The 11,921-nt window shown below is 34.0% G+C and overlaps 1 protein-coding gene across 1 annotated transcript; it reads left to right on the top strand.

Annotated features, from left to right (window-relative positions):
- Nucleotides 1-2,633: 2,633 nt before the first annotated feature.
- LOC120144413 (membrane-associated progesterone-binding protein 4-like) lies at nt 2,634-9,290 on the top strand. The gene is made up of 9 exons (XM_039158471.1): nt 2,634-2,637; nt 4,990-5,119; nt 5,207-5,283; nt 5,369-5,440; nt 5,680-5,717; nt 6,739-6,782; nt 7,228-7,274; nt 8,336-8,510; nt 9,099-9,290. Exons 2-9 carry the CDS (start codon nt 5,021-5,023, stop codon nt 9,264-9,266), a joined length of 720 nt encoding a protein of 239 aa, XP_039014402.1. The 5' UTR covers nt 2,634-2,637; nt 4,990-5,020; the 3' UTR covers nt 9,267-9,290.
- The last annotated feature ends 2,631 nt before the right edge of the window (nt 9,291-11,921 follow it).

Genomic DNA, 11,921 nt, shown 5'->3' with positions numbered 1-11,921 from the left:
CTTCTTCGATAGCAAAGGGTGGCAATCAGTGTGGGTTTAGGGGTTGAAATGAAAGTTTAGGGATTATTTCAAAATTTATGTATTTTTTTAAAAAAATATATAATTTTATTTTTTTTAAAATTTATATAAATCTTTTAAAAATTATCAGGACACATGTTACCGGATAGAACTAATGACTGCCCGGATTGGCTAAAAAGAGAAAATAACCTCAGTGACCGAAAATTCCTTATAATATACGATTTTGACCAACTTTTTTTCGATTTGCCAAAATGACCAACAAAATCGCAATGTGATCTCTTAATCGCAACGCGATCTCCAGTATCGTAAATCAGTTTCCAGATTCGCAACACGATTTTGACTATCGCATTACGATTTTCCAAATTCGCGTTGTGATAATACAAAATCGCAATGCGATTTTCAAAGCGCCATTAGTATCGCAACGCGTATTTTATTTTCAAATTCCAAACACGAATATTAATATATCCCGTAATCGTAATTCTTAACCTAAAACCCTAAATCACAACTCAATCCCATCTCCATCTCTCACTCTCTACGGCGACATCCATCCCCATCTCCGACGAAATCCATCCCCATCTCCGGCGAAATCCGTCTATATCCATCTCTCAGAGCCACCCTCACAATCATTCACGATCAGAAATGGAAAATCAACCAAATCAACCACCGAGGGTTAGTTTTTTTAATTATTTTTATTTTAAAATTTTTGCATTATTATTAGGTTTTTCATATTGAAATTGATGATAAGTTTACTGATAATTTCAATAATAGATTAACCATTTCACTTAGATTTCTTATTAAATTCATTCAATTGTTGCCAATACTGCTAAACTATTAAGTCTTTAACCCTGTAAAGTTAGTATTTGTCTTTGTTTTGTCTTTTGGTTGAAGTAATGCAATTCATTCAAGTTTCAATTTTAGACAATGACTATTTGAAACTGAGGATCGCAACGCGAAATGAAAATCGCAACGACAAAATCGCAACGCGATTTTAGTTTCGCGTTGCGATTTTCTCGTTGCGATAGTCATTTTCGTGTTGCGATTATCATTTTCGTGTTGCGATTTTAAGTTTCAGAAACTATTATTCTTCTGCAAATTGAAACTTGAATGAATTGCATTACTTCAACCAAAAAACAAAGACAAATACGAAATTCACAGTGTTGCAAATTTAAGTTTGAAGAATAAACTACTACTACTCTTTATGTTTATTATTGTTTTTGGTATATCTTCACAGTGTAGTTTTTGGTATATCTAACTTGGTATGTTTATTATTTTTGTATAACTTTTTTTCGGCTCAATTGACCTTAAGGAATAAAATAAGCCTAGTCACTACAATTGCGTCGAAGCTTTCACATGTACAAAGAAAATTGTTTGAGGATACTTGCTTCAGGCCATGGCTGAAAGTACAACACCCGGGTGGAGATGCTATGTTGACCCATTTGTGGCTTCAGACCATGACTAGCGATCTACCCGAGAGTATAAAACGTGGTAATGAAGATATATGGTTTCATTTTCCATCGGCGTATACGTGTTTTGGGCGGGAGGAGTTTTGCTTAATCACTGGTCTACGCTTTGGACACGATGATGTAGGTCGATACACTAGTCATATTACCCACCCATCATGGTTATCCCGGGTTTTTCCTGAGCTGTCAATGGAGAAGCCGAATTTACACGTCGACGACTTGACGAGATTATTGAATAAGAAAGATGGTTTTACTCTGATGGATGACGTCGATGTTGTCCGAGTATGCCTTTTAGTACTTTTGCATACCGACTTTTTAGGCAGAGAGGCCAGACAACCTATTCCTAAGGGCCTAATATTATTGGTAGAGGACCTAAATGCATGGAACTTGTTTCTGTGGGGTTCGTATCTATGGAAAGCTACCTGGAATAAGTTGTCGTCTGCCTTTGATGATCGCAAAAGTTTGTATGGCGATGGTTCCAAATACACTTTGTCAGGCTTTATTTGGGCCTTTAAGGTAAGAATTTCTATATAATGTTTCCAAAATTATAATTAATTATTTAACAATTACTAATGTTTGTGTATTATATTGTTTGTAGATTTGGATATTTGAGGCTTTTCCCGACATGCAGACATATGCATTAAAAACTTCAAATGATATTCCTAGAGCTATTTCCTGGAAGAGGAAACGACGACTGTTGATTTGGGAAGAGTTACTACGGTATACGACAATAAATGATGTAAGTTAACACAAATACTAACATATATAAACAAGTTATTACTAGTATACGTTTAACTTTTTTGAGCTTTTATATAGTTAGGAGGCCAACACTCCAAGTTGATGTACTCTTGACCATCTTTCAAACCCGACATCTTCTAGTGTTTGAGCACACTGAGGCAAAACATGTCTTAAACAATTTATATGCTTATTAAAATCCACTTCCCGATAAGCTTTTACAGCCTTCCAGTATGTCCATTTGTGATTTTTTATACCAGCAGACATTGATTTTAGATTTCTATACAAATGAACATCACAAAGTCCATGAAAAACATTTGGGAAAACCCTTCTAACAGCGTTGTCAATTGAGTTTGCCCTATCAGATATGATTGTTAGATTGCTAATAAGACCTATGCAATCCCTAAGATGCCCCATAAACCATGTCCATGAATCAGAGGTTTCAGATTTGCCAACCCCGTAAGCTATTGGTAATATCCCATTGTTAGCATCCATGACTACTGCTAATAAGTTTACTCCAAGGTATCGACCTTTCAAATGTGCTCTGTCAACTATAATAACTGGGTGCATGCAAGTAATAAACGAACGAATCTACAAAATAATATACACAAGAAATATAATCATTTAAATGTGAAATGCATGTAACTAACAAAAATGAGTCAACAAAATTATATTGATTTACTAACCGCAGCACCAATGGCGATAAACAACAACTCAAAGCGTCCATCTCTATCTGTTTTGATATGAGTTACCGACCCAGGATTTTTCAGCTTTAAATTGTGACAATAAGCCGGCAGTTGGGCAAACGATGCTTCTGGCGACCCCCTCAACAATTCCAAGGCATAACATTTGGCTCTCCAAGCTTGAGAATATGAGATACTAATCTTGAACCGAGCATTCATGTCAGTCATAATTTCATGTCCCCGATATACCCTGTCATTCAAAAACATTAACTCAGCCAGAAAACCACCCAACACCTTTTTGTTTGCCTATCTATGGTGAGGAAAAACTTGGGTTCTTGAACATGTATGTTTATCAATAAAAGTCCTAACTTGAAACATTTCGCAATCTTTTATCCTCTTTGCAATCATACGCCGCGTACAGTTGTTGTCAATCATACACCTTGTTTTGAAACAATCTTTGCTTGATTTGTTAACTTTTAGTTGATAGCCATCTTCCACACATTTCGCATACAAAGCTATCTTCAAGTCTTCATTTGTATCAAAAACAATCATCTTTCTTGATACGAATAATTTTTGTGTAACAATCAACTACTATCTTTACCAACTATTCTACCGGTATCTGAAGTAATTCTGGCATATTCCAGTTATACTCCCGTGGTATTTTCTTCGGGGACTTTTCTTCGGGGATTTCTTCTTCTTCTTCCTTTTCTTCTTCAGGGTTATATGAATTATAGAATGGATGTTCAATATGTTCATTCACAGTCGTAACTTCATCCTCATTATCATCAACAACATCTTCCTCGCCAACGGCTGTTTCATCATCAAAATTCGGGTATTGACCAATATCAAAATCATTACACCCAGGGTCTGTTTCTTCTTCTGAAACATCATCAAAATCCGAGTATTGACCAAGATCAAAGTCTGGGTATTGACCAAGATCAAATTTCGAATACTGACTAGTACTCACAATTTTTTCTGTTGGCTCATCATAGTCAACTGGTCAATACGAAAACCGGAATTTGGTGCTGAAAGTTGATTGGGATTTGGATTAGGGAAAGGTTGTGGGTTTTGAGATTGTGTTTGGTATTGGAAATGTGGTGAAACAAAATTTGCTTGATGATGAAATTGTGGTGGAACCATTAAATTTTGAGCACTATAAACTGGGGTTGAAAAACTTAGTTGATTACTACCCGCTACTGACCCAACTTTACTACTTCTAGGTTCAACAACATACAATGTAACATCATCTTGCGAAACACTAATGTAAGCAATGAATCGTTCAACATCTTCATTGTCGGTTAACAAATAAACTTTACATTTTCTCTGATAAGATAGCCTAAATCCACTTAAGGGCTCTAAATTCAATTTATTTGCAACACGTAACATTAGAGTTTCATAAGTTAACTTTTTTAATGACAGTTTTAGTTGAAGATTCATGGGTAAAGGCATATATTGTAAAACACCATGAACATTCTCCCATGACCCTCCAAAACACAAATCTATCCAAACATGATCAACATTAGATGATTTCATTATTGTAAATTAATTTACTAAACAAACGAGCTGCGAAACTAAAACCTGTTGTCGGATGGGGAAGGATGTCGTTGGATATAGGAACGGATGTCGCCGGAGAGAGTGATAGATAGAGATGGAATGAGTTGCGATTTAGGGATATAGGTTATGAGTTGTTGCCGCTGCATAGTTATATACCCAAAACATTTGTGTTGCGAAACTAAAACCTGTTGCGAATTTGAAATTCAGCGTTGCGACAGTCAGAATCGAGTTGCGATAGTCAGAATCGCGTTGCGATTTATATATTCGCATTGCGATAGTCAAAATCGCGTTGCGAATCTGGAAACTGATTTGCGATACTGAAGATCGCGTTGTAATTTAGAGATCGCATTGCGATTTAGAGATCGCATTGCGATTTTGTTGGTCATTTTAACAAATAAAAAAAAATGAGTAAAAATCAAATATTATAAGAAATTTTTGATCACTGTAATTATTTTCTTGCTAAAAGAATATGCAAAGACACTTATTTAACACAAAAGTAATAGTTTAGTCATTTTTTTGGCATTATGCCTTTAAAAAAGAACATCAAATCGAAACTCGGCACCGGAAACAATGACATCGTCGGCGAAGAAATTTGCAAGCTCATCTTTCCTTGGGTTGACATTTCTGGTCGCTCTCATGGCTTTTCTCCTCAAGTTTAAATCTTCACAGGTCTTCGCTTCCCTTCCATCCCAGTTTTCCATTTTTTTTCTTTCTTTGCTTGGAAACTTGAAATATTTTATCTTTTTTTTAATGCAGAAATTATTTACTGCTGAGGAATTGTCACTGTATAATGGAACTGATGAATCATTACCCATACTCTTAGGAATTCTGGGGTACTTTCTTTTGCCTTATTCTTCATATGATTATTATATAAAAATGTTATGAAATGTTTATCCAGATTGAATTCTATGTGATTAGATCCGTATTTGATGTTACAAAGGGAAAGTCTCACTATGGTGTTGGAGGGGGTTACCATCATTTTGCTGGAAGGTTGGTTTGTTTTCTTTTATTGGAAATTGGGATATTCAAGTAGTTTGTGTTGATTATCTGTATTTGTTTCTTTTAAGATGCACGTTTGCGCATTATCTTCTGATTATTTGCTATTGCTTGTGCAAATTTAAGTGGTTTTTTCATTGCTGGGCTATAGTCATATGCCAATTGCATTCTATCACTATATTTCCTAACTTGCAATCTGATTTCACCTTTTCTTTATGTTTTTGATGATTCAGAGATGCCTCCCGTGCATTTGTTTCTGGAAACTTTACCAGTATGAGTTGCGATCCTCCGGCTTAATTGTGAGGAGGTTTTGAGGGTTTTTGGTTTTAGAAAATAAATGTGTGGAGCAAAAAAAGGAAAAATGAAGTAGTAAACTGACTGTATCTTGTGAACTAATTCTGATTGTATAGTTGCAAAAGGAAGGTTTTAAGTCTCTTCTCAAGCTATAGAAAATTGGGTAATTAATTAGGTTCTTCATTGAGTGAATCAAATTACTGATTGTGTACTTTTATTCCTAGCTTCACCATGAAACAAAGTGGAAATCAATTTGAAGGATTGATATTTACGTATTCTTCAGACAGTCATAGAAGGCTTGACGGTTGTTTAAATTCACATTATAACATGACATTAGTCAACTGAGGAGAAAATCCCAAATGATTAACTCTAGAACCATCACTAGAAGGTAATCTGGATGTTAATGTTGCTTTCGTAATCCTTATGTCAATGGCCATCTTCTGTCTTGGTATGAGAAAACATTAGAGGATTATAGTAGTATAGAGTCAACAGCCTTTATTGCAAATGAAAGTGACTTCAGTAAAAAATTTGGACTAATTTTTAAGAAATCCAGAATCAGACTGATTCATGAGCATTTATCAAAAAAAAAAAAAAAGACTGATTCATGAGTTATGCTGTAATAGATATGACTATATGAGCAATTGGGAACATTTCAGCGCCTTCTAGATATATGCATATTTCATTCTTAATTCTCGTTAAGTTCTTTATTCTTGACAAATTTAAATGTTTCATTCATACAACATAGAATGCACTTCACTTCTAGGTTTCACCTCAGGTTATGATGCTAAATACGAACAGAACAGTGAGGTTTTTGAAAAGCAATGAAGGCATGCACATACATAGTGCATCCCTTTGGTACCTATATTGACAAAATAAACAAATTGTGTATGAAGTAATTTTCTTTTATAAAATATTATGGATCTACTAGATGCTACAGAAAATTTGATTTTTTGAGCTGTATAAATATATTTTCTCTTGTTTCTTCATTTTCCAAACAGGAGATGGACGTACAGATTCTCTGCGAGGTTTATCCAGCACTGAGGTAATGATGCATTTCCTCTTCCCTTTTGGTGATATGCTATTATATGTGTTCCCTTTCCTTTAACCTGCTTGGCTTTATCAGCAAGCTAATGGAGGTTAACCATTAGTCAAAAGCAAAAGGGAAACTACACTTTAAATAAAAGGAACGGTTAAGTTATTTTTTGGCATATTTTTATTTTCTGACATTTAGATTTGTTTCTTTTTCTTACAAATGCTTTTTTTTTCTGACATCTTTGTCACAAGTATTTATATGTATAAATGCATGTTTCTTCTCTGAATATCATGCTAGTAAATTACTTTGTTCTCATTTCTGTAACATTAATTTTGTACTTTTGAAAGATATAAGTACAGGGTGGACCTCTTTACTGTTTTTTACATGTTTCTTTTCTAATGTCATATATTAGCCTTAAAGTTAATCTGTTTCATTCGGTTATTCATGTTTGTAGGTCCATAGTGTAGTTGGATGGAGAGACTTCTACTTCAGAAGGTACAAGTGAGTCCCTTATTGCATTAATTCCTCAATGAACGTTTCTTTTTGTCCAGATTTCTTTGTGAACACTTGGAAATTGATAATTTTGAATTCAAATCTATTAACAAGAAAACACTTCTGACATGTCCCATAGATGCTTGACTTCTAAAACCACTAAAGAACTAGTGTTCTCTACATTTTTAAGCATCCAATTTAGTGCTTTAGGTTTGAGTGAATTTATATCTTTTTTATGTTAATGCGGGGAGCAATATATAGAATACTTTAGGAACTTGTGTTACTTGGGCTTAGCATTTTAGTGTCATCCCCATTTTGACACAACTAAATTTTGGAAATGATATGGGGTTTGAATCAGATTTGTTGGACAGAGTTGCAGAACTTTGCAGCTAATTGAACCAAATTAAGGCCCCAACTGAAAGCTTTCTTCACCTTCTTTCTCCCCTCACCCTGTCAATTTTCCTTCTCAATTAATTATAATCTCTCTCAATGATTGAAGTAATTCATACAGACACTGATTGCTGCCAGATATTATTAAAGAACTAGGAAGAACAATTTCAGTGGCGAAATTGAAAAATTATGAAAGCGATAACTGAAAAGAGATACAGAGAAGTGCCGAGACAACAGATGGAGGAACGATGTAGAGCCTTAAGCAAAAAGGAGGGGAAGAAGCCAAAAACAAAGGTCAGTACTGGAAAATCATGGGAAAAAAAGGAACATCAAAAGGAGGAAGAATGGAATTTTTGTGTCTGATGAAGTAGTCAGACAGTCACAAACCCTATACTCTTGTTAGAATTGAGTCATATCAACATAGTTGCACTGCCAAAAATGCTGACCAAGGAACATAGGGCGAATCAGATTCTTTTTTCAATTTTGAACTGGATGATTCTAATTCCTTTGATGTATTTGGTGTAAAACTGTAGATTCATTTTTTCCTCATTCACATCATATATTCTTTCCCTGTGTTAGTTCTTTCAGTCCGGTTTTTGTCTTCTATTATATGAAAGCAAACTAAACAGCTTTTCAGAAATTATCAAATGATTTGTTATGTGCTTGATTCTTGATTGCAGATTTGTTGGAAGACTTGTGGGCCGCTACTATGACAGCGCAGGAAATCCAACGAAGTATCTAAAGGGAGCAGAAGCGAAGGCTGCTAGAGGAGCACAGCTCATGGAGAAACAAAAAGAAATGGAAGCTAAACAACCCAGTTGCAATTCAAGATGGAGTCAAGACGATGGCAGAGAGGTATGTGCCTTCATAGCTTTGAAATTGAGCTGGAAAACCTTCCAATTTAACTTTTGCAAAGTTCAGCAACCTACTGAAATTTGCACTCTGCTCGTACCAGCCAACAAAAGGGTTAATCTCCTGATGTTTCTTCTATAACACTTGTAAAGTGAAAATCTGAATAAATTAACCAGCTAACTTAAAACTATGGTGAGAGATATGAAAGACAAATGAAGATAATGGAGCCTGCTAATAGATGTTTGTTGATTTCATAATATAGTAAATAACTATTTCCTTGATGCTTCTTACTTTTGGCTTGAGTATAAGGCTACTGGCATCATCAGATGATTTAACCTATTATTGAGGTTCCAGAAATGGAGTGAGAAATGGTCAGAGCATACTTGCATGTTCATGCTTTCATCTTTTATGCAGTTATATTTGGCCTCTATATTCGTTTTTCCCTAATGAGTAGGTGTAATATCCCTCTCTCCCAATTTATGTTTTCCTTTTATTAACGACGTCACAGGTTGTTGAGTTATCCAAATGACCGAAATATTTCGAAGCATCTCTAAGTATCCTTGTGCTTTATTTATTTTGATTTTGATGCAGGTTTGGTGTGATAATGGCGTCCCAAGGCTGGTTCAGAGACCTTTAGAAATCGCTTTGACGGGGAAGATGAGCAAGCGATGTGCCTGCTATAATGAAGATCAACTGGGTGAGCCCGGGTTGGAGGTTTATAGCGGATGTGATTACCTTGCTAAGAGATGCCGAGTTTAAATGACAAACAAGTCATCTTATAGTCAATCCGATTGGCGAAAAGGGCCACATAGCCATTTCCTGTAGTTGCTCCGCTTCCCCCAATCCACAGTACAAAACCAGATTTTTGTTACTTAGAAGTTAGTTTTTTTAGTCAATTGAAGAGTTTATATAAGGCTTAATGTACAATTTGGCCCCTAAAATATGATTCTGTTCTCATTTTGGCCCTTAAAGTTCTGTTTGGTCTAATTTGACCCTTCAAAGTTTCATCCCATCAATGGTTTTGGCCTCTTTATCTGACGTCGTCAAAAATGATCAGTCAATTACTGAGTGACATGGGAGGGTTAAGCCAAAAATAAATTATAATTTGAGGGTCAAACTGAAAATAAATTTAAAAATGGGCTTATATAAAAAAAACTCAAATCCCGACACCCTCCAATCACCTTGTTTGAAATTTTGAATAATTTGATTTAACCGTTACTTTTTAACCCTAAATTCTCATTAGATTTAAAAAACTTCACAAAAAATCACAAGTAAAGATTTATTTGTAGGATATCTATACTCCGATCTTAAAATTTGGCCATAGGTCTGATCAAAAACATCAATGTGGCTTATAGATGAAACAAATTGTAAATGTGTGTAATATATGAAAAAAAACTGTATTTTTTTGGTAAAAAAAAAGTTTAGGTCAGGGGTGGCTCCCCAGTCCAGAGTCAGGATATACCTAAGACTCAATTGAAATTTACATAAGATTTTACAAATTGTCCACCAAGAGAGACGATACGCGCTGCACATAGTTTAATGTTGATCGCTCTCTCCAATAAAAAAAAGTTAATTTCAGTTAATTTGTTTACACGGTTATTTAGTTAGTTGTGCTCTTTCTTTATATATTTAACAATCTAGTCGACGGTCTAAGTAAGCACGACTCTACTATTTCTCAAGAAACTAAATAAGTACGTATTCAAGAAGTCATGGTTTCTGGTTTTCCAAGAAAGAGCCAGCCTGATAAAATGTGGGAGAAACGATTTAGGAAAGGAAGACGTGATCCGAAATGGAACTTCCTGAAGGAAATAGATACATTTGGATTTTCTATTTGATTGTGATAATCCTCGTTATGATTGGATACAGGCTTAAAAGTAAGTTTTAAATATTGATAGATAGTACTGATTCTTGCGGTGATGTTTGGCTCTTAAATACATTTTTTTTCTTAGATGGTTCGTCCATGGCTTTTTTTTTTGGCACTTAAATACAATCTGATAGATATAGTATTGATGTTGTACCGTCGATTATGTACTTTTTTCTTTTCTTTTTCATTTTTGTTGCAGATAGATGGGGGAGCTTTCTTTCATTTTTTTGTACGCAAATTTTCTTTCTGCTCACAGATATACACATGTTTTGTATATTGAGTTCTTTCTGCTCAAAACCTGATTTTTAGATTGATGCATCGGATTTCTATCGATAAAATTTGTTTGTATTCATTTGCTTCACTTTTTTTTCACTTGATTCATTAGTTGCACACCCTTTTGTATTGTCAAGTAAGTAGTATTGACTAAGTAGCCACCATGGTATTACTGATAAGCACTCCCATGTTTATAACTATAAATTCTCTTACACACTTTTTACACTCTTTAGTTACTCTAGTAATAATGATATATCTTATCTCATATTTATAAATTTTAGTTTTTATTGGATTGTTGATACGTGACAATGTTTTAGCTATTAATCTTATAAATGTTGAGAATATTTTATAAATAATTCTAGATTTAATATCAAATATTCTAGATTTAATATCAAATATTACAAATATCTAAATTATTTTATGAATATTTATATATATATGTATATTATTTTATAATATTCTCAAGATATATCTTATAAATAATAATTATATATATATTAATATAGTAACTTTCCAACATTGACATTTTTAATGATTAAAAGAGAAAATCTTTTATTTATAAAAAATTTAGTTAATTTGTAAAAATTATTTTAATTTGATACTATTAATTCTTCTTCATCGTTGCCTGCAACCGCACGCCGATAAAGCTTTTGTTTTCGTATTCGTTAGATATCCAATATGATTTGACAATATATCTTGGTGAAATCCCTCTATTTTAGCTTGAGTTTCTTCTCTTACTTCCCTTGTCGGATGAGGCAACAATATTTACATTGTAATGTATTCAAAACTGGCTGGAGATGCTTTGTACAAAACAAGTTTCCTATAACAAGAAGTTCTGTTGTGAGGAACCTAAAATAAGGTTAATAAACGACGTGACCAGTAAAAAATATAATAAGTTAAAAACGGATCACAAAATTTATAAATCAGAACCGGAAAAATTATCAATCAGAATAACATAATATATTACATTAAAATATTATACATGGTAAGAAAATGAGTTATAATCTATAAATGTTTGTTTAACTTTCAGAAAACAAAATACTTTTCTCATTACTTCAATAGGAAATACAACACATCTTATTACCAGTGGTTACAATTAGCTCACTCATAACTGCATATGGTTACGAGCAGTTAGAGTCCAGCAGTCTTAACTGATAAAGCAGCTAAACAACTTCTCAGCAACTTTTTGATGTGCACGTGATACGCCCATGCATGACAACCCATGCATGATAGCATGTATGACAGCAACCTTCAATAAGTCATGGATACTATTAATA

Source organism: Hibiscus syriacus, unplaced genomic scaffold (genome assembly GCF_006381635.1).
Source record: "Hibiscus syriacus cultivar Baekdansim isolate YM2019G1 unplaced genomic scaffold, ASM638163v2 tig00110889_pilon, whole genome shotgun sequence".
NCBI classification, from domain to species: domain Eukaryota; kingdom Viridiplantae; phylum Streptophyta; class Magnoliopsida; order Malvales; family Malvaceae; genus Hibiscus; species Hibiscus syriacus.
This window is presented reverse-complemented; position numbering and strand designations above follow the sequence as displayed.

Coding starts and splice junctions, on each gene's coding strand:
- LOC120144413 (XM_039158471.1), top strand. CDS start 5,021: ATGACATCGTCGGCGAAGAAATTTGCAAGCTCATCTTTCCTTGGGTTG. Junction 5,284..5,368: donor ATACTCTTAGGAATTCTGGG/GTACTTTCTTTT, acceptor CTATGTGATTAG/ATCCGTATTTGATGTTACAA. Junction 5,718..6,738: donor TGTTTCTGGAAACTTTACCA/GTATGAGTTGCG, acceptor TTTTCCAAACAG/GAGATGGACGTACAGATTCT.